We start from the raw sequence: 22,038 nt of genomic DNA, 5'->3' as shown, positions 1-22,038 counted from the left end.
GATGGTTATTTACTTCCAGGACTGCCCGCCAACACTCTGAGTGTCTTCGTGCGTTTGGGGGTCAGTGACAGCCTAATGAGAATCGGCAATGCAGAGAAGACCCGAAAACTACATGGGCAGCTTTAGGTGAGCTATCGTGCGTGACGGCAGGATCTGCTGTTGCCCGGAGTCAAGTAGCCTCTTTGGCCGGTCACATCTCTCCCCGTGTCAGAGGGGTGTTACCTGCCGGCGTGGCTGCTGGGAGAGGCAGGGAGAGAGGAGGACCCGGGCCATTCTGGGCTGTCAAATGTGATGGATGGGCAGAGATGAAACCTGGAAGCCAGAGGCTTTGCAGCTGTACTGACTGTGAGCAAATGTGAGACCATCAGTTAAAAGCAGCGAAGCCTCAACAGCCCAAAGATCCCAGCAGCTTGCAGGCAGGGCTGTGAACCCGGTGATCCGGTCTCCTGCTCCTCCCTGCTACGGCTCCCGGGGACCCGTCCAGCCGGTTCAACCTCCCCAAGAAGGAGTATTTCTCCACGATGTGAAGTCCAGGGCACATGGGACTAGCAAAGTAAAATAAGCCAAGGGAATCCCCCCTCGATCAGGGGCCCTTTGAGGACAGTGCTCACAGTGACTTTGAAGACAAAAGAGGTAGGAATAAAGAGCTGAGGGCAGCAACAAGTCCATGCAAACCCAGCAAGGAGTCCTGTGTTGTTGGCCCAGCTTTGCTTTCCTTTTAATCACTAAAGCAAGGGGGCTGGGCACACAGCGGGTGAAGGTATGTGCAGACACTCCCATCTAGGGGGGGGAAAAATCAGGCTTTTGGGGTCTATGGTTATTTGAAGACTTCAGCGTCACCTTTTGACCTGGCAGATGTTGGCACACTTTATCTATAAAAGGCCAGATAGTAAATATTTTTGGATTTGAAGGCCACACCGTCTCTGTTCCAACAATTCAGCTCTGCCGCTGTATCACGAAAGGAGCCGTGGACAGTACGTGCACAGAAGAGAATGGCTCTCCTCTGTTCCCGCAAAACTGCGCACAGGAACAGCCAAGGAGCCAGATCTGGGCCACAGGCAGGGTGTGCTGACTTGTGCCACACGGTCTTGTGAATGGGACCACATTTGCTCAATGGAAACCCGGGTCAGAGGATGGGTGCGGGACCATCCCGGGTGCGGGACCGCCAGACAGAGGGACCATTCATGTGCCTGTTCAGAAGGCCTCTAACAAGAGTCTCCTGTGTGTTGAGCCCTGTGCCAGGCAAGGAGGGGCTACAAGTCACATGAGCTCAGGTCCCCCTCTGAAGCGTCCCCAGGTCACTGACAATCAGTTTGGCCAAGCCTCCGCCTGACTGTTCATCCTCAGCCCACACAAACTTTGGCCTCCTGCCTGCAAACTCCACGTGTGTTACCCGCAGCTATGTAATTTGTACATGTAATACATATATGACGGCGACAGCAGGTCTTGAAAACATGAGAAAGGTCTCACTTTCCCACCAGCACAAAGAAGAGGTCGTCACAGCACAGAATTGTGCGCCATGACTTGCTCTCACCCAGATACTGATGCCCCACGGACAGAAATGATACCCGTGCTTCATCTTCTACGGCCCTGTATTGACAGATGGCTCGGAATCGGACACCGTTCAGAAGGGCCCGTCAGGGAAGGAGAAATCTCTCCGAGGTTTCCTTCACCACCTATGCCCTCACGGCACAAATACTGCATCGCAATTACAGAGGAAGCGCAAGGGGACAGTTGAAGTCCCAGAGCAGAAAGACCCCCATGGAAACCCATGCCCTGCTGCGTCGGCAGCCAGGCCACGAACACGGGAATCACCAAGGTCTTCGTGGGAGCTTCTGATGGAACTTCCCAGGGCCCCCCTGCTAGAGCCGAGGGAGAAGCTGGGCACGGGAAGGCGGGCCCGTCTCCGTGTGACAGGGCACGCTCTGGAGGGATGCTGGGCTTGTTCTGGCCAGAACCCACCCACTGACCGAGATGGAAGTTTTCCACCTGCTTAGCTGGCACGGCCCCGTTTTGAAGAGGGGAGGTGGGTTGCGTTAGCGGTTCTGCACACAGCACTTTGGGTCTCCCCTGGGATGAAGGCCGTGTGCGGACTTCCCAGGCGTCTGGCACGATGCAGCACAGAATCGCAGGACACTGTGAGCAGCAAAGGGAACGCAGCACCCAGCACGGAGATCAGGAGCGAAAAGGTCCTCGTTCCCTGCCAAGGCACTCCCGGCCCTCTCTGCGCTCCCTATCTGAACAGGATGAAAATGTCACCACTTCATTTCCTAATCTTCTTGATAAAACAGTTTCGGTGTCTCTGCACATTTGTCGTCACCCAAACGTTCCAGCCGGCCGGCCGAGGTCTGCCTCCTGTTCACTTCGTTGTGCCGTTTTCCAGGAGTGAGATCCAGGAGCGCAGCCGAGCGGAGCGACCGGGCCCTGCAGTCAGCCGGTCCTGAGCTGGCAACTTTGCTCGGCCCCTCTCTCCCCTAGCTGTGCTTAGGCGAGGTGATTAACCTCTCTGAACTTCAGCTTCTGACTCGGTAAGGGAGCACTGAGCATACCAGCCTCATGGGTTTCTCAAACACAGAGAACAAGGCTCTCAGCCGAGGGCTGTGTTTGGTCTCAGCAACCCTCCTTCCAGGTTACTTGGTGACTGAGAAGGAGCCTTCCAGGTTCTCAGTGTGGGGAGGTGAAGCAAGGGGCAGGCCTAAACCTTTCAAGTGAGAGATCTTCCTGCTTTCTGATAAAGGCCAGTTTCGTTCCGAAGGCTACAAGGCAGGGGGATTACTAAGGGAGACATTAGCTCCATGTTCGTTTTCAGAGACACACACAGGCCAGGCAGATCTGGCATCGTGGGCAAGGCGCACTGCGGGGTCAGGAAACATGTTCCCCGGCTCCTCCTGGCCGGGCCTCTCCCAGCTACCTGTTCCCCTGAGAAAGAAGGACAGTCCAGGGGACACAGGGAACCTCGCAGCTCCCTTCTGCTCTAAGAACAATTCCTCCAGAGAGGCCTCCCAACAGGGTGACTTCAGCCACTGCCTTATATAAAAGTTGACAGAGAGAGACGGAATCAAGCGACAGAGCCCTGTCTGCAGGCGGCCTTCAGTAAGTGCGTCCAGGGATCCCGCAGCCGTATTTTCTTGTCTGCTGACTCTTTACTTCTCATCTCTTCACCTGCAACACCGGCTTGAACTGGCTTCTGTCCTTTTCGGCGGCCATCCTTTGAACAGATTTCAGAAATACCTTTCCATTTCCTTTTTCTGTTGCAACCAATGGCTTTTATGTACTTGGGATCAAATATTCAAGTTTAAACCCTCAAGTGTAAGTTTTGTTTTGTGATTCTGCAATGGAGGCACAGATCACGTACCATCCAGCATTCTCTTCCCTTAACGCACAGGACCACAGTGAGTCTTTTGTACAGCTTCTATTTACAGAACTTTATAAACACTTTTTTTTAAAGTTCTTCAAAAATAATAAGCTTTTCCACGCTTAATGTGAAAAATGGAGCAAATACATTTGTAAGAATATAAAACACATTCCAAATTCTTGCTCTGGGCTTCATGTGGGTATCACACCTACTTGAAAATGTAATTTAAATAATCTTCCTGTGCAGAATGACAAAACAGATTTCAAATATCTCCCTGGCCTTTTAAGTTGGTAGGTGAATGAATGCCTCACCACAGACTTCCTAGGCAATCCAGACCCGCATTTGCAGATAAAATGAGCAGTTCAAGGCATGACATGAACATTTATGGATTTGTATCCCAGAATTCGGGTTTATTTTTTTTTTTTTAGGAGATGAAATACAAGTTCTCGTTTTCGAATATTTTTTAAAATCCAATACAAATTCTCCTAGGCTCTGCAAAAACGGCTTGAGCTCTGTTGCCCAGTGGATCTGCGGGAGAGTTCAGGGAAGTGGGCACTCCACCCACGGTGTCCATCTATTTTGAGCACCTCCACTAGGCAAACATTCTGCACGGTTTCACACAATGCTCAAAATAACACTGAAGGTAGGAATTCTCTGCACCAGAAAAGTAAAGCCTGGCTCTGCATGGTGACATCCCCAAGGTCAGAAGGCTCTGAGAAATGCAAAGGCAGACTTCCCAGCTAGATCTCTATTGGGCCCGAGTGCCCACCATCTCACTCTCGAAGAATGGCAAACCTGCTGTATCCACACAGAATTAAAAAGCAAGCATGTTCATTGCTACTGCACATCTGGATTTTTCCTTTAACTTGAAGGGACTAAGGGGTTCTTGTGTCCAGAGCTGGTGAGATCTTTGCAAACTTATTTTCTGGAGAAAGCAGAAAGCACCTTTTAAAGGGATCCCAGTACTAAGGCATGTTTTCAAGGATTCATAATCAGTAAGAGGAATGTCCTCTGTGAGGTAATTTAAGGAAAAAAAAAAATCAGAACCATTGATCTTGAAGTTCAGGGACCTGAGTGGCAAGCACAAAATCTATCCATAGGCAACATCCCTGGAGAGGACTCTGCAAGGCCTTCAGGTACCATCTGTCACATCAGCAGCTCAGTGAGTGACTGCCAGATGTCGGGTGCCGGGTGCCCCACTGGCTCTGCTTTCCTCAAATACATGGCTAAATTCACGTGAACCACAAGTTGGAGGAAAGTTTTCAATGCAACAAAAACAAGCATGCACGTATTCTAAAGGTCACATCTGAAAGGACATTTATGAGAGTCGAGGTCCTGGGCACCAAAAATGGAGTCAGTTTTTTCTCTCGACATCTCATTGGTTACGGCACTAGACTATCTGCCCAGATCAAAGCCTCATAATTGGACCTCAAGAATCTTATAAATGATGACACCAAAAGTTAAAGATTTTATCTTCAACTGCAAGAGCTCTGAAGCGATTGTTTAAAAAACAAAGCAGCACAAGGTCAGACTTTCAAGACAATGCAGATGCTTCACAAACAGTAAGTTCTGATTCAAAATTAACTGTTCAAAAAAAAAAAAAAAACAGATCAAAAGAAACCATTCATCAAACATGAAGGGCTCCATGGATATTTATGATCAGAAGTACCAGCAAATGCACACGAATGCTTTCAGATTAAAACCTCTGGAAGTCAGACTCTATGGAAGAGAACTAGCATGGCAGAAGCACGGCAAGCCGGAAGGAGTTCTGCTTTAGGACAACGTACCCAGATCCTTATTCTCATTCTAGCTCGGTAGCCACTGCCACCATAATTCATTTTCATCAATATTCAATAAATTATCGTTTAAGCTTTATCTGTCTTCCAGGAAAACAAGTTAATCAACTCAGCCTCAGTTCAGTCCTAAAAAGTTGTTTTCCTTATTAAAAGCTACTCCTGGTGCCCTTTGGGGCGAGGGACTTGTTTGTCATCATGGTTACCGTTTTGCAACTTAGGAATGTAAGAAGGCTTTGCCCTGTCTGTAACATAACCAGGCAGTCCACGCACAAAATAATAATTACTATCTTCCCCAGTTTCTACCTACGATGATTTTATATCATGGAAATATGATGATAAACTCTAAAGAGAAAAGGCCTGCCCTAATAATAGTGTTTATCTCTGTGTCTGTCTCTGTCCAAGTCTGCGTGTATTTCTGACAGTAATAATAATGGATATACAATAATAATAATAGTAGTAATAATAATATATTCCTAGTTCTTTGTCATGCATGGCTCTGTGTAAAGGGAAGTGAGCAGGAAGATGAAGCAGAGCCTTAGGGAGAGGAGGGAGGCCCTGCGGGAGGAGCGCCAAGGGAGAAGCAAGGGACACCAGCTGGCCCCCAGGGTCTCCTGCGTGCTTAAAGCATCACGCCGGCTGCCGTGAGCCTCCACTGGCCACCACTCTGTTACGCTTTAGAAGGAGAAAAAGCATTGCAAGCTTCCCTAAAAGCCACAGCCTCCTGAGAATTACAGGGTCACCACACTGGGGGAGGTGCTTGGCCAGTAAACTTTAATTTGTCAACACCATGTAAAGAAAGCACCTGCATTCATTATTAACCAGGTGTTTGTTTCTCCCTGAAATTCAGTCACTAGGACTGCTTCTGACATAAAGAAAAGACACTTCCCGGGGATGAGGAGGGGGCTGGCTGAGCAGCGGGCTGAGCCATTTATTTTAATATCTGGGTGTGGGAAGCAGAAGCTGACTGACCTTTTCCACTTCTTGGGGAAATTTAAGATGGGATAATGTTAATACTTTGAGACAGATGTTCTCACCTGATCCAGCTGGAAACATCACAAAGCTGACCGTCCTGTTTTCATTTTGGAAGCACAGGGTATGAGGTCAGTTAACCCAGCAGGAACTCATCCAGATTCTTCATTCATTCATTCCCTTCTTGCCTCATTTTCTCATTCATTATCCAGTGTGAGCCCTGAATGTTCATCAGGGACAGACAGACAAAAATATCTGCCCCCATGGTGCTGACATTATCAGTGGGGGCGGGGGGGGGACTGAAAGCAAAATAATGACTAAAATGTATGGCACGTTCCATCTGATAAATCCTGTGGAAAGGCTGAAAGCAGAGAGGCGCAGTACTCACTTTCCAAGAGTCACGCAAGAAACAGGTTTTTTACGACGGACACCTCAAGCCCTCTGCTCCACGGAAAGTGCTTGTGAACTCAGAGCCAGGACTGGGCACATAAATCTGGGGCCACCAAGATACTGTCAGTCACGTGGGACAGAAACACCTCATCACAACATCAACATGCACCGAAAAACGGCTGGGAACCTGCCGGCAGCCTATGAGGGGACAGAGCATCTGGGCCAGAACAAGGACGTGCGCTTGAATGAGCGCAGAAACTGTCCCCAGAAATAGATCTACATCTCTCCTAGGTCAGCAAAGAAGCAGCCCCTTCCTATCGGAAACATATGTCCTCTAGATGCTCGGTGTCTTGCGGGCAAGGACGGTTTTAGTCACCCAAGCAACTTCTCCCTGGAACGGGCCCCGCGCCAGGCTGATGCCGAGGAAGAGCTCCACACGCTGTGCCCGTGCAACCAGGCTGCAGGCCGGCCTGCTGCCCGCGCGCGTCTGTGGCCGAACCCGCTAAGGTCTCACAACCAGAAGAGGAAGCAGAAATAAGCAGGATTCGGTCACTAGGATATGTTTACTAAGATGACACGGGGCTCGCGTGGGGAGCTGCTCCTTCAAGGATCGACATCTCCACTCCCAGCTCTGGGGAACAGGCTGTGAACAACGTTGAGAAGTTTACCCTGTGGAATCTGAGAAACAAGGCAGAGGCTCACAGGAGAAGAAGAAAAAAAAAAAACAACAAGACGTAATCGACAGGAAGACAAACCACAAAAGACTCTTAACCATAGGACAGAAACTGGGGGCTGCTGGAGGGGCAAGGGTAGGAGATGGGATAACGGGCATTAAGGAGGGCACGTGATGGAATGAGCACTGGGTGTGATATATGAGACTCATGAATCACTGACCTCTACCTCTGAAACGAATAATACATTATATGTTAATTGAATTTGAAAAAATAAAGAGATCAACTTATACATATTTATTAACTTAAAAGTGTTTATACTTACTTGCTGTAATTTTGATTAAGGGAGAAAACATTTCATCAGTTGAAAGTACAGAAAGGCAATATTTATATATAAATAAATACCCCTATTTAAACAGTAAAAGCTATTTTAAAGTAGCAAGAAGGAAGGAAGGAAGGAAGAAAAGGAGGAAGGAAGAAAAGAAAGAGAAGGAGGGAAGGAAGGAAGGGGGTAGGAAGAAAGAAATTAAGGTTGAGACAAATGGGAAGAAAGAATTACCCCATCCTATGTGCTACGCTATAAAAACATCATTTCTTAGTAATCTGTTTGACCACAACATACTTTCCAACAAGCCAAAATGGTGTTGTGGTTCCCAGGCTCCAGGGATTTTTTAGCTATACTGCCACTCCACTAGAGAGTGCTACATAATCTAACCATCAGCTTAATAATAGGATATTGCTTCTCCATTCTAACGTGAAACTCCAAAAATAGATCTCCTTTAGGGCAGTCAGCCGGGACAACTCTATTTTTTACACAAGGGACGCTTGGAACATACACATTCGTATTCTGGAGGATCACATGAGTGTGTGTGGAAAGGAAGAGTTTGATGTAATTCAATGTCAACGAGACCTCTTTTCTCCAAAAAGAAGCCCTAGATGAACAGAGGAAACCAGCAGTATAATGGGATTGGCCTTATTGCCTGAATTAGTATCTATAAGCAAAAGAGCAGAAGAAGAGAGAAACCAGGGTAATATAATAACTAATGACTGCTGGTTAAAATTCTCAAAATACAAATAATTTGGTGATTATGCCATATTCAAGATACTGAGCAGAAAGCATGGATATGAGTCTTCCTGAGTTTTATTTAAACCAGGTTAAGAGCCGCTAAATTTTACCAGATCTGAGATCAATCCAACCCTCATAGATCTGCTGAATCCAAGTTACCTTCCCAATTAATTTTGTTACTTGTCTTCCACTCATCATGGCACGTAGCCACAGTTTTTATGGCCGCCCCTCCTGTGACTGGCATGCAGGTCGTTGGCGGGGGAAACAGAGGACACTATGCTGCGTACCAAGACAACATCGACTGGCAGATATTGTGGCAGAGGAATGGAACTTGGAGCTGCCTGAAGGCACCTGGGGCACAGTAGACTGTGCCACTCCTATGAAACCCAGGAAGGCTTCCAACCAGTCAGCCCTCTCAGACACCGGAAGGCAAGGGAAACCGGGTTCCACAAAGACCCCGGGCAATTGATTTTGCATTCTTTAAAACACCACTCACTTTCTAAAAGACACAAAATGCTTAGCCAGCGGGGCGTCCCAGGCCACTGATGAGCAGAGGACTGTTCAGCCTAACATAGCGAGCCGGCCACTGGCTAACAGACGGCTCCTCTCAGCTTCTGGGGAAGAGGGAAGGTCATACCGTTGCTCGTTGAAGCCAGCACTGCCTTTTTTTCATCAACGGACGACCTTGGGAGTTGGGTTTGGGAAAATCAACTTCAAGTTCTTTTAACACTAAATTAAATTGGATGTTCCCCAAATTCTGGCATTTAGTAGCTTAGATGCAAAACAGAGATACAGTTCAGTTTGCATGGATATACAGGGAAAGTCTAAATTCACTTTCATTATGGAACAGCTAATATACGAAGTAACTGTACTTTCAGGGTATAATCTGGCAAATTCCTAGGGAGAACTCAGCCTTAGGAGTAAGCCAAAACCACTGCTAGGGGTGGTCTTAAAACATAGTAGGGGGTCACTGAAAACAGCTGCCTTTGACTACTTTTTGAAGTTTAGTTTCTCCCGACAATAGTTGTGGTATCACTTTATGCCTCTAATTAAAGTCACTTTGAGACTATTAAATGAAAAAGCCCTTTAAGATGCTGACATAAGTGATGGCTCAGTTATCATGAAGGGGACAGCTGGAGCGCAAACCTGGGCTAAAATGTGGTAGAAAAAACACTTCTTGGCATCCAGTGAGAAAGCCAAAAGAACAAGAAGGATCAAACAAGAATAAATTAAGCAAGTGCATAAAATCATCACTGATGGTAGAGAGCATGCCATTTTCTTTTCTACAGCACCCACCATCTCTAGCTAAGGCCCTAATACAGACCTCGGAGCTAAGTCCACAAGACCAATCAGATACTCTAGGTGATGCGCATCTCTTGAAGACCGCAATTAAAGGACCATGCCCGGGGCTTAGCATCACCTAAGACACCATCTGTTTGCACGACAGAAATTCTGAACTTACTGAAAATCACCTGCCATTGAAAAGACCAGCAGTGCAGACCAGGGTCTCACGCACGGTGTGCCAATGCGGGACTCCAGGGGCCAGGCCCACTGCACGCTGCACGCCAATGCACTTGTAACGTCCGTTCAGAGAATGCTTTTCTGAAGTCAAAAATCATCTATAGTCACCCAGGAATGAAAGAAGGAAATTTTCAACTGGGAAATTAAAATCTTATGGAGAAAATTGGGTTGTGGGATGTGGCAGGAGGAACAGCGTGGAGAGAGTCCATCCAATAATCCGGTGGTAGTAGTTTTGGCTAAATACTATAGGATTAATTTCTACTTGCCAACCATTCTTCTCCGAGATGCTTAGGACTTTGCTGGACTTTGCTTCCGATAACAGGCACAGTGAGAGGTTTTGTGTTCCTTTCCTGACCTTTTAACCAAACAATTAATTTTGGGGACAGGGGTTGTTTGGAGGGGGTCGGAGTTGTTTGTCCTGCCTCTCAGACCTCATCTTCAAGGTCTCAGAGACACTGAGCAGCTTGGGTATGTGGCCAGGAAGAAAGCTTTCAGTGACCTTTCTGCGACATTTCTCAGCACCTTTTCCTACCACCTGGGGCCTTGCTATCTTAGATCGCCCTGTGACGCATTCTCAAGAAAGCAGATGCTGTCTGTCAGCGACACCCCTGCTCTTCAGCCACTGCCCCCCAGGGCAGGGCTCAGGCTGACACAGCAGCCATCCTTCCTTCTGCATCCCCACATCTTTGTTATAAAAGCTCTGCCATGTGCCTTAACTCCTTTGTTGCCGTTGTTGTTGATTCTACTTTCCATTACCTCTTGCTGTTGCTCTGCTACAGGAATGACCAAAGACTTGCAAACCCCAGATTCAGCACCATTCTTCTCCTTTTTTATATAAGCAAACAAAAGTATACATTTGAAAAGGATAACTAAAAATGGGAACAGATTACTGCAGAAGCCTGGGGTAGCTGGAGAAACTGGTGAACTGTACCCAGAGGTAACCTTGAGAATTCTAGGCCACTCCAGAAAGGAGGTCCCAGTGTTGTGTTTGGATGGGGGTGCCCCAACTAGAGTTCCACACTGTCTTCTATAAAGGACGCTCATCTTGCTTTCTGTAGAGGAGAGCAAGGTCTTATAAAGAAATCCACAAAACAGAGGTGGAAATGGCTCCACACCTAGACTCTACCAGAACCACGTAAAATTCACTTGTCCTCATCCCTCTGTCTGGACAAATCCAGAGCAACACTTCCCTCCTCCATTGTTTTCACAACATCCATGCTCTTTACATCCCTATTCATCTCATAACTCATGTCTAGTCTCCTTTAGCTTTCAGCGAAGCCCTCCATGATCACAAATGTCAAAAGGGCATCAAGCAAGGAGAGGTTGCAGATTCTGGAGTCCGTTCCTCAGTTAGAACTGTGTTCTGGAGCGATGGGAGCAAGAGAATCAAGGGAACAGAAGAGAAAAAGGTCTGAAGCAAATGCAATAGGTTGGTGCTGTTCTTGGTGCTGAATATTATGTTCTTTCCAAGTCTCAGACATTGCTAAGACCAGAGAATACTGGCCAATGGCAACTAACTGCAGTGGACAATAGTGAGTGCTACAAAGATCAGTGTATTTAAAAACAAACAAACAAAAAACCATAGTTACAATGAGCATGCCTATCATAGGGTACAAAGGGGCTCCTACTGGGAAAAAAAGTGGGACCAGAGCTTTTCACAATGTATACTTTTCACTTGCTTTTTGTACTTGGTAGGAATTTTTTCATCAGATTTGTCTATTACTGAACTTCAATATGAGAACCCAAAGAGTGGACTGTATTAGCTGGTCACATTACCGTTAACCAAATACTCCGTGTACTGGGCACTCTGACAGAGAATTATAAACCCATATAAGGTATAACTCCTCAAAACAAAAAGAAAGAGAGCTTCACAAAAATAGCAAGTAACTTGCAAGATGGAAAACTTAAAATTTTTGATCAAGACATTCTTCCTCTGCAGCTTTTACATCAATAATCTTAGCTCTCTCGTCTCCAAACGTAGAGTCACCGACGATCTCTAGCCCTGCTGTCACTAGAGAAGCATCTGGTCCAGCAGTTCAAAGAGTCTGGACTGCTCCTCTCCATGGCAGTGGCGATCCAGAAAGATAATCATTCCAAGTATTGGTTTTATGACTTGCTTCCAAGTGAGAAGGAAAAATTAGGGAAATTCCATAACAGCACTTTGTGTTCCCTGTCCTATAGAAAGAATTTATCGGTTTCATCTATATTTAGAGAACACATTCATTCAGATGCTGTAACACAATTATTAATGTGACCATAAAATTATCAGTGAAGCCAAACCCTCCAGCTTGAAAGCTCCAAGGACAATTAGATGGATTATCAAAGCAGTAAGCACAGTGGATTACACGGCTTAAGCCCTCTACTGAAAACACCCTCATGCTTAATATAATTTTTGCAGGCACACCTTGATTGACGTTAGCTGCTGGAGGAGGCCCATGACTTAACCACATGACACAGGGGCAACACTTTCAATTTTATCCACAAATGAATTTGCCACTGACCTCTCCTTCTATAAACTGCCTTCATGGACTCCAAACACTTGAATTCTTTAAACAGAAGAAAGGTCCTTTAAAAAAAACCCAGGAACATAAGGGTTTTTTTCTGAGAAAAGTTCATGGCAATGAGATCCTGAAAATACCTCACAGACACAGGGGAAATAGGACTGACTGCCTGTTTCTCTTTTAAATCAGCTAACAACCAGTGCGCACAGATATGTCTCCATACAAAGCAGGCGCGATGACTCATTTGCTTCTTATCAATAGACATCAGCCAAACCATCCTGTATCTTAGGACTGAGTAAATTGGGTTGTGTTGTAAATAAAAAGCAAGAGAATGGAAATTGGATGAAAGTGATGTTGAGGCATGGGTCAGAGAAAGTCAGAAGTGTTTTCCACGTCTCTGTTTCATCCAAGTATACGACAAAGTCTAGAGTGGCTTTCCCATTAAATTTAAAATAATGTCCAAAGTGTTTCCCATTTTTCATGATCTAATCTCATCTCCTCCCCAGCTCCTATATGCAACGTCTGTTCTAGCCACACTGGCCTTTTTCTCTGTCATGCGAACGTACCAATATCATTCCCACTGCAGGATGTTCACGGGTGACAGTCCCCTTGCTTGCACCAGTCAACCCTGGGTCTTCAGATGACTCCTTCTTTATTATCATCGAGGTCCCACCTCAGAATCCATGTCCTCAGTGTGCTAGCAAGCTAAAGCCACCTCTTCACAGCCATTAACACATGTTATCAAAACTCACACATCCATACATCCATCCATGCGTTCACCCACTGCCTGCCTGCCTCGGCCACTCTACTGCAAGCTTTGTGAGGACAAGGACTTTGTCTTTTTCAAAAATGTCTCCTTGGTAGCCAACTAAGCTAACACCTAATAAGCACTTAATAACTATTTGCTTACCGACTGTAACAGTGCTTTAAAAAAATGTGTGTGTGCTTAAGAAGGGGATAAGAGTAGAGTCCTTTCAGAAAATGCTTTAAGAAAGCATAACCGAAAAATGCCAAGGTCCTGGAAGAGAGTCCTCAAGTGCATTTCTGATACCTGAAGCCCTTGTCCTGTCATTGCTGGATTCATTGACTATCCCAAGCTGCCAATTACTCGGAGTGCAGAATACCACTCCCAAGGTAGAAAGAAGGCATCACGGAGAATCAATCAGCAGCCTGGGGTCTAAGAATAATGAGATCCTGGACGTGAAATGTTACTCTATTTTCCTTTTTAAAACGAGGATACCATAATTAATTTGAGGGCCCAAGGCTCTAATGTGAGACACTTGGGAACTGTGCAATTAAGGGGTGCTGGTGTTGATGAGGCTTGATCAGAATTTTTCCTGGGGTCTAAGACAGGAAGGTTCTACAAGCTTGGAATTCGTATTTTCCTCAGAACCCAGAAAGACTGCCCCTCAGATGAGGGCTAAGAAATGTCCCTGATTCTGCCTGCTTTCTTTTAAAGGCCTCACCTCTGCAATGTGCCTAGCTCCTACAAACAGCCACCATGGGGGGTGGTTAACGTATGCTCGTGCGACACAAAAGCAGAACAGTACCTCAGCTGTACTCAATCTAAGAGTGTGACAACACGTTCCACATCACCTGTGTCACTGCTAGGACACGGGCTCAAGTGTTGCACAATATTGTACGGAATAACCTCAGTGAGACATGACCTTAGGGCAAGCTCTAGCAGAATATGGTGAATGGAGAAAGTCCCTTTATATACACATCAGGCATGGAAGAATGGAGAAGGTTGCATCATGACACAGGGGAACCCTGGAATGGGTCTGACTGATCTGGAGCCAGGTGGGAAGGTTCATGAGGAATGTACGGGTGGGGTCTGTCAAAAGGAAAAGCCTAAGTAAGAAAGTGGCCATGTCCGGGGAGGAGGAAGGAGAGCTCGTGATGCACACGGGCTCTCGACTGCTCCTCTCTACAGACTAAGCCAAGGGGAGAGTAAAACACCAAACACACACAGCCAAGGAGCCCCACAAAAAGTGAGGCTGAATAAAGGGCAGCACCCACGCAGCCACACCACCATTTCAGGCCTTGCCCAAATGCACTGCGGTCACAGGCAATGATCAGCAGCACTTTGGGGCAGAATACAGCCACTTGATTAATAAGTAAAATACACAGAATTCAAAGGGCAAGTCCCCAGTTTACCAAAGCTCACTGAGACAACATGACATTGAGTGGGAAATCTTTTTGTCAAATGTTTATGTAACACAAAAGACAGTGAGGAAAACAAAAGTTATTTTCAATTCAAAATCCACGATGCACACAAGAGCAGTTTACATAGCAAAAGTGGTAAAAATATTGACTATCGATGTTGACGGAAAACCTTCTGTGCATACTCTTACCACGTTGAGTGATTCTATGAACGTAAATTTACCCCCTAAGTATATATAAGCCAATTTAGATGGAAGATTTTCTTCTGTCACAAATTTAACAGGCTGTGGTTATCATGTTTGCCCCCTGGGTACCAAGGAATATTCGGAAAAATGACACCTGGCTGTTAAAAATATCAGAGAAGAAAGGTCAGCTGAAGTTATTACAAGAAATGGCAGGAAAGCACCGCTAATGCCCATTCCTTGAGGTGACCAGGCCAAGAAATAGTCAAGGCCTGGTCAAGAAAATCCTGCTTATCAACCTTTGAGTCAACCTTCCACAGTAGGCTCCCAAAAAATACTCTAATTTTTTTTTTTTTTTAAAGATGACTAGAGTTACCAATCTTGCCACACACACCCCCAAAAAACACAAAACTGTGTGGCCTCACTGGGCAGACAGATCTCACAGATGATACAGGCAGACAAGGGCAGTGGAAGGCAAGACAGCAGAACTGGATACTCTACCACAAGACTGAGTAAACTGCTTTCTCTCTGAAGCCAGAGAATAAATGGAATCTGGAAACCAAGAAGCAGAATGGAAGATGCCACATAGATACTTAGGAAAAACTGTTCACAATTTTTTTACTCTCAAAATCCTTATGGACGTTGTAATTTAAATCTCATTAATTTATAGTTTCCAAATATTGTTATTCTTTCTTCTTTCTTTCCCAACCATTTAAAATGGAAACTCCATTCTTAGCTTGCTGGACAAAATCAGACTGAGGATTGCAGACTTGTACTCCAGCAGGCCAAGAGGCTGTGGGGCAAAGTGAAGCCATGCAGTCCGCAGATCGGGCACTGGTTTTCCCTCCATGTTTCTTTCAAATACCGTAAACATAAAGCTGCATTGAAACACCCCCAATTCTCTTTTAGCAAAATCAGATTATCTCCTTCACCCAGTAGCTTATGTTCACATTCTGGATTTATTTTAGCTATCATCTTAGCTATAGACGTTGCAGTGGTTTTGTATGATAAATGCAGACAGGAGCCAAATGGGAAACACGCAGGAATCAGTTTCCATTACTATGACAAGCAGTGGCATTGGGAAAGCTCTGATGTGAGGTGTCTGCTCTGTAACAGCCAGTGACCACCAGCCACCACTTGTAATGCTCTCCTGTTCTTATCTTGTAGGCTTTCATATCGGACGGGGCAAGACACAGCTAATTGTGACACATGCAGGAACAGTGCATGTATTATCTATAGGTATGTGAACCTCCTCCTCCCACTTTTCTATTATGAGTGACAAATGATGTTTACCCACGAATTCAAGAATCATCAGGGGCCATGCTGGGATGATTATTTCAGACACAAAGTAAAGGGGCCTTACTTGACCATAACCCTCAGCTCCTTCTAAATACTCAACCCCAGGTGTACGATCCCAGGATGAGGGAGAGCTTGAACTCACTTATCCTGCAAATGCATCTTGGTGGTTTCAAAACTTGGTGTAAGTTTGATGGTTGCTCCCTCAGAATCGCCCGCCGCGAGCACTATACTGTGTGTTCGCACAAGACCAGAAAGTGAACCCCTGCAGATGGTATAAATCAAAGACTGTAAACCACACTGGATGTGCCAGGCATACCGTGGAAGAACCCAGGCTGCTTGCACCAATATGCCATTTATTTCCTTAGGAACTCACAAAGATGGTGGCTCTGGCATCCCTTGGGACATAATCCCTTCTAGAACCCGTACCGCTGTTCATCATGTTTTTTTAATTTAAAGTTTGTTTAGGATATTCACAGCAACAAGAATAGAGCAGAAACTTTCAACAGGGAAAATCTATGTTGGGCTTATCAGGGAAATGTAGAATTTTCGGATGTCGTCACAACCTTCCGGGAGGTCATTCTCGGTTATCTTTTCGGAAATCTAATTTTTGCAAACAAGATGCGAGAGTAGTAAGGGATGTTACGACATGGCTCAGGGCTGAAACTGAAGCCTACAGGGCAATTTTAGTGGACTTGCCAAATTACCCAAAACAATTCTCACTGCACAGCGATGTATCTAGATATGTGTACAAGAACTCCTGTCTCCTCTGCTCCGCACCCCCACCGCAAATACACCTTCTACAAAGTTCTTCAAAGTCACCATCCTTTCATCAAAAAGGAGGAGACAGGGAGATCGTGTAAATGTCTTCCATGTGGCAAAAAGCTTGAATCCACACCCTCCTGGGCCCATCACACATCTCCAGCCAAGGCAGAACATCCCACATGGGACTCGGACTCTAAAAGCAGAGTTGAGTCACATGGTAACCTTCTCTGGGGCCAGGCAGGAGAACCCAAAGGCAGACACAAGCACCGGGTGTCAGCCTAGCACATTCCTTACTCCAGACGTTCACAAAGGGCAATTTGGCCTGAAAGGGGACATCTGGCAAGGTCCGAAGGGAGACGTTTTCAGCTGTCACAATGAGAGAGGTGCCCAGGCATTGAGTAGGTACAGGCCAGGGATGCCACTAACATCCTATAAAGCAGAGGACAGCCCCGCAACAAGAATCATTGAATTCATGGAGGTTGACAAAGCCGGCCCTGCTAGAACCATCGCCAGGTTAAGGTCTCTAAAAGCATGGCAAGCTGCCTGATTGTCCTCCCACTTTTAACAAAGAAGAGGTGGAAAGCAAGCCCCCGGCAAATTTTGTTTGTCAGGAACTCCCACAAATTGCAAATTACCTCCTCAGAGACCATGCCTTTGCAGGGAGGTTTGGTTAGAGGGAATATTTTCACTACGTTCACATAGAATCAAAAGTTAAGGGATGTAACTCGGCCATTTTCCCTTCGCTAAGACCAGTCATTAGGAAAAGAAGCGAGGAATGTCGAGCGCCCGGCATCTACCCTCACTGTCTGGCCTTTGTTACGTTGGGAGCTGGGGCTCACCCAGCCTCTGAATGCAACAGAGCAGAAGTGAGCAAGATTTCCAGAGAAGGTTCAGAGTGAGCCTGATGAGCGCAAACCCATTTAACATTTTGTGGGTGATTGAAAAAAGAATTTATTAGGGCACTCTCCAGTGTAACTGAAGTAATTTAAGTAAATTTAGCTCTAAATCCAGAAGTAACTTACATTAAAAGTGATATTAAAAGTGATTTAACAAGCCCGTGAAGGACAGAAATTCGTCTTCTTCAGGAATTAGCTTGGAGTGGTTGCTATTTAGAATTGGCTCAACCAGCATTCTGCACGAACCCCCATACAACAGCTACTGGCCCACTTTCTTTTTTTTTTTTTTTCCCCCAATTTATTTATTTTCAGAAAAACAGTATTCATTATTTTTTCACCACACCCAGTGCTCCATGCAAGCTGTGCCCTCTATAATACCCACCACCTGGTACCCCAACCTCCCAACCCCCCCGCCACTTCAAACCCCTCAGACTGTTTTTCAGAGTCCATAGTCTCTCATGGTTCACCTCCCCTTCCAATTTACCCAAATTCCCTACTCCTCTCTAACGCCCCTTGTCCTCCATGCTATTGGTTATGCTCCACAAATGAGTGAAACCATATGATAATTGACTCTCTCTGCTTGACTGATTTCACTCAGCATAATCTCTTCCAGTCCCGTCCATGTTGCTACAAAAGTTGGATATTCGTCCTTTCTGATGGAGGCATAATACTCCATAGTGTATATGGACCACATCTTCCTTATCCATTCATCCGTTGAAGGGCATCTTGGTTCTTTCCATAGTTTGGAGACTGTGGCCATTGCTGCTATAAACATTGGGGTACAGATGGCCCTTCTTTTCACGACATCTGTATCTTTGGGGTAAATACCCAGGAGTGCAATTGCAGGGTCGTAGGGAAGCTCTATTTTTAATTTCTTGAGGAATCTCCACACCGTTCTCCAAAGAGGCTGCACCAACTTGCATTCCCACCAACAGTGGAAGAGGGTTCCCCTTTCTCCACATCCTCTCCAACACATGTTGTTTCCTGTTTTGTTAATTTTGGCCATTCTAACTGGTGTAAGGTGATATCTCAATGTGGTTTTAATTTGAATCTCCCTGAGGGCTAATGATGATGAACATTTTTTCATGTGTCTGATAGCCATTTGTATTTCTTGATTGGAGAAGTGTCTGTTCATATCTTCTGCCCATTTTTTGATGTGTTTGTCTGTTTCGTGTGGGTTGAGTTTGAGGAGTTCATTATAGATCCTGGATATCAACCTTTTGTCTGTACTGTCATTTGCAAATATCTTCTCCCATTCCGTGGGTTGCCTCTTTGTTTTTTTGACTGTTTCTTATACTGGCCCACTTTCTGAAAGAACCGTGAGTGTCTCAGCATCACAGGAAATTGCCAAAACTAACCAAGACTCACCAGTGAGAGGGACTGGGCAACTGGGATGACTATGGTTACCTCCTACAAAATGGGGGAAATACCCTTCCACTCACAGAGACCTTTATCATCAGGGATGTGACCCCAGGGAGGGCTATGGCCTGGGGTGCTTCTTCAGGGGCACAGGACAGGACCCTCCAGAGCCAGGCACACCCCCTCCCTGAGCCCTCTCTGTAAAAGAGCCAAGCGTCCCTGGAGAGGTGGTGCTAGAAAAACTGGAATGTTAGCTCGCTTTTGGGGGAAAGTATCTTAAAATCTCTCCCTTCAGAGTGAGAGCAACACCAATTCCCCAGCCCCCGAACTTGTGCTGCAAACAGACATTATTTTAGGAGGTCTCAGGAGCAACAGTTCAGCTGGACCCCACAGTGTCCGGACCACCAGCTCCTAGTATGGAGCTCAGTGCCCCGACCTAGGTGAACACACACAGCTCACCAGGCTCCCAATCTTCCCAATCTTCCTATCATTTTACATTAGAAATCATGGCAATTTAACTGTTGCTAACCTGCACAAGGTTACAGGTCAACAAAAGAAAAATGTGACACTGTGTGCCCTGGTTACGGAGGCTGGACCAGAGTTCTCCGAGCTCCAGCTCCGTGGATGCTAAGACAAGTAAAGCTCACTGCTAGTCAGCTAATCCAAACCCAGTCAAAAGGGAACTCATGCACTTAACCTGTTAACTGAATCTGAATTGTATAAATTGAGATCTTCCGTGTGGCTGATTTAAAGGTATGCTAGGCTTTTGAGGGGGGCAGCCCAAATGCCTTCTGTGAACGTGGGCCCCATGCTCGAGCTCCTAGTGATTATCCATGAACCACCATGTGAGGGATCTGAGTTCACAGCACTTCTAGATCCTGATCTGCCCCTAGCTTTTCCACACTTGCTATCTGGTCGCTCCCTACTCTGTCCAAAGCAGGTAACTTACAGAAGGAATTCTCTCTTGCCCAAGTGCTATTACACTGGTCTATGCAACATTCGAACAAATCACATCATTCGGATGCGGGGTACAAATGGCGCGAGTTTGTACATTCGCAACACAACATCCTCTCGGTGAGCACACAGCTGCAGAGGACAACCAGAGGGCTGTGGGTCATTCACCAGGAGTGACAGCTTGTGTGGGCATCAGTAACGTCCCTGGGGGATGCACATGGTGACTAACCCCGGACAGCCGATAAGGGGGCTCCCATTACACTGTCTGAATACCAAAGACTAATAGAACAGGACAAAAGGTAATTGGTCTGGTTCCTGGGAGACTCGCATCTCTCTGGGTCTTTCATGATGGCTGGCCGTTGTGGACACACCTAACTTCCCCATGGTAGGATTCCCTTTCGTCAAAAGAGAAAGGACAGCGAGGGGGAATTCGGCCAGGTGACTTCTCGGCTTCAGGTCAGCCCTAGGATTTAATCCTCAAAGGCCAAATGCTTCATGAAGAATAGAGGTTTCTTTGGTAGAAAAGCACTCAGAACTCAGTCCTTTTGCAGGACAAATCACCTGTTTCGGGGCCTGCAGCAAGGCACGTGGGCAGCCCCGGCATCTCAGAAGTGAGCCAAAGAAAGTGTCCAGATTTCAGAGGCTTTATGACTTAGGCCCGTGTCTTCTCACCAAAGAAACGTGCAAGCAAGTCCTCCTTCAATTCCCGCATATAACTCTACAGAGGGAGGGTCCTATCACCAAGGGTGAGTTAGCTCAAGATCATGGTCCTTGGTTCCAAACGTGGCTCTGGCACCCAAGCTCTCGGGACACCAGAGCCTGCATCCTGGACTTTGGGACGATCCCTAGGAGTCCCTGTACCACCATCTCAGCCACTGTTCTTGTCTTTCCCGTGGGATGCCTCAAGTACCTTGGGACTGAACAGGTTAAAGGAGTTTCAAAAAATAAAGAAATTTAAAATCCCAAAACACTGTGCATATCCCAGAAACTGGGAGCACGTAAGAGGCCGTCAGAGCTGCCACACCAACATGCCGCAGTTCGTCATACTTGTTCGCTGGCGGAGAGAGCCCTGGAGCTCAATGAATCTGACCTTGCCTGTCTTGCACGTATACAGTGATTTTCACTCGAAACCCAATTACCCTCTCTGAGCAGCATAAGAATCCACTGTGTTTCCAGTAACGCTTGGCCCAGGGAGATGTAAAGGGTGCCGTGTTCAAGGCCTGGTTTCCTGTGGTTTTACCAACACAGTCCTGTAATAAATGTGTACCTTGACCAGGGGCGGCGGTACCTATTTCTCGTTAAAAAAATAAGTCTGTCATGGAAATATACAGCACTTGGAAGAAACATTAAAAGGACAAAAGGTCTTGAAGCCATTTCAGAGAACAAGGCTGCCAGCACCAGAAGCCAGAGGTTGGCAACACCCGCCTACCAAGCCAGGCACCCCAGAGATTCAGCCGCACCCCCACTCTGGCTCTTTGGCAGAGTGTCCCCGGGAGGCCGCACGGAGGGATCCGAGACGGCCCTTCCGGCTCTCAAAGCTCGTTGACTCGGTGATTTACAAGTGATTTAGTGCAGGAGTCAGTCTTAGCTTCCGCAGAAAGTAGACACGGTGGGAAAAGCGAGGACAGGCACAAGGCATTCCTCAACCAAGGACCGTCATTCCTGCATCGGCAAATCGATTTATACAACCGTTCCTAGGCAGCAAACTGATTGCCTGCTCCCTCGTCCCCTGAAACCTCAAACCTCAAAAGTAGTATTTCCCGTAGCCGGGAATTTGGAGGTGCTTGACGGGATTCCATTTTTCCTCCAAGACGATATCCCTTGGATTGTGATGTGGACCAACTGTGAAATTCTAATGAAGACCATCTCAGCATGAAAAAAGATGAAGAAAGATCCAAGTTTTAGTTTTCTGTAGTAAAACTTCCCTGGCTAATCATCCGTATTTCCTGCCACAATACTCTGTAATGATTTCAGACAGTGTTTTATGGATCAATTACTAATGGTATGTTTGCTCATAAGCAGCTACGATCCTTTGCGCCCAGCCAGTCTGGGTTAATTCTCTTGTCAGACGAATCTGATGAGTCAGGGTTCTGATGACTCACCTTTGTTCAGATTGTGTTTCAGAAAGGAACAATGAAATATACCATTTCTCTC

General features: G+C 46.2%; 2 protein-coding genes across 3 annotated transcripts in view; one reads left to right on the top strand and one right to left on the bottom strand.

Annotated features, from left to right (window-relative positions):
- Positions 1 to 22,038, bottom strand: part of DOCK1 (dedicator of cytokinesis 1) — a 491,675-nt gene that overhangs the window by 259,347 nt on the left and 210,290 nt on the right. The gene's annotated exons all lie outside the window — the stretch shown is intronic.
- The window catches only part of INSYN2A (inhibitory synaptic factor 2A), a 55,137-nt gene that overhangs the window by 21,494 nt on the left and 11,605 nt on the right, over positions 1 to 22,038 (top strand). Inside the window, exon 3 of the mRNA XM_044240733.1 lies at positions 15,782 to 15,853. Within this exon, the coding sequence (XP_044096668.1) occupies positions 15,782 to 15,853 (72 nt within the window). The remainder of the gene's footprint in view (positions 1 to 15,781; positions 15,854 to 22,038) is intronic.

The sequence above is a fragment of the Neovison vison genome, chromosome 2, assembly GCF_020171115.1.
Source record: "Neovison vison isolate M4711 chromosome 2, ASM_NN_V1, whole genome shotgun sequence".
Classification (NCBI taxonomy): domain Eukaryota; kingdom Metazoa; phylum Chordata; class Mammalia; order Carnivora; family Mustelidae; genus Neogale; species Neogale vison.
This window is presented reverse-complemented; position numbering and strand designations above follow the sequence as displayed.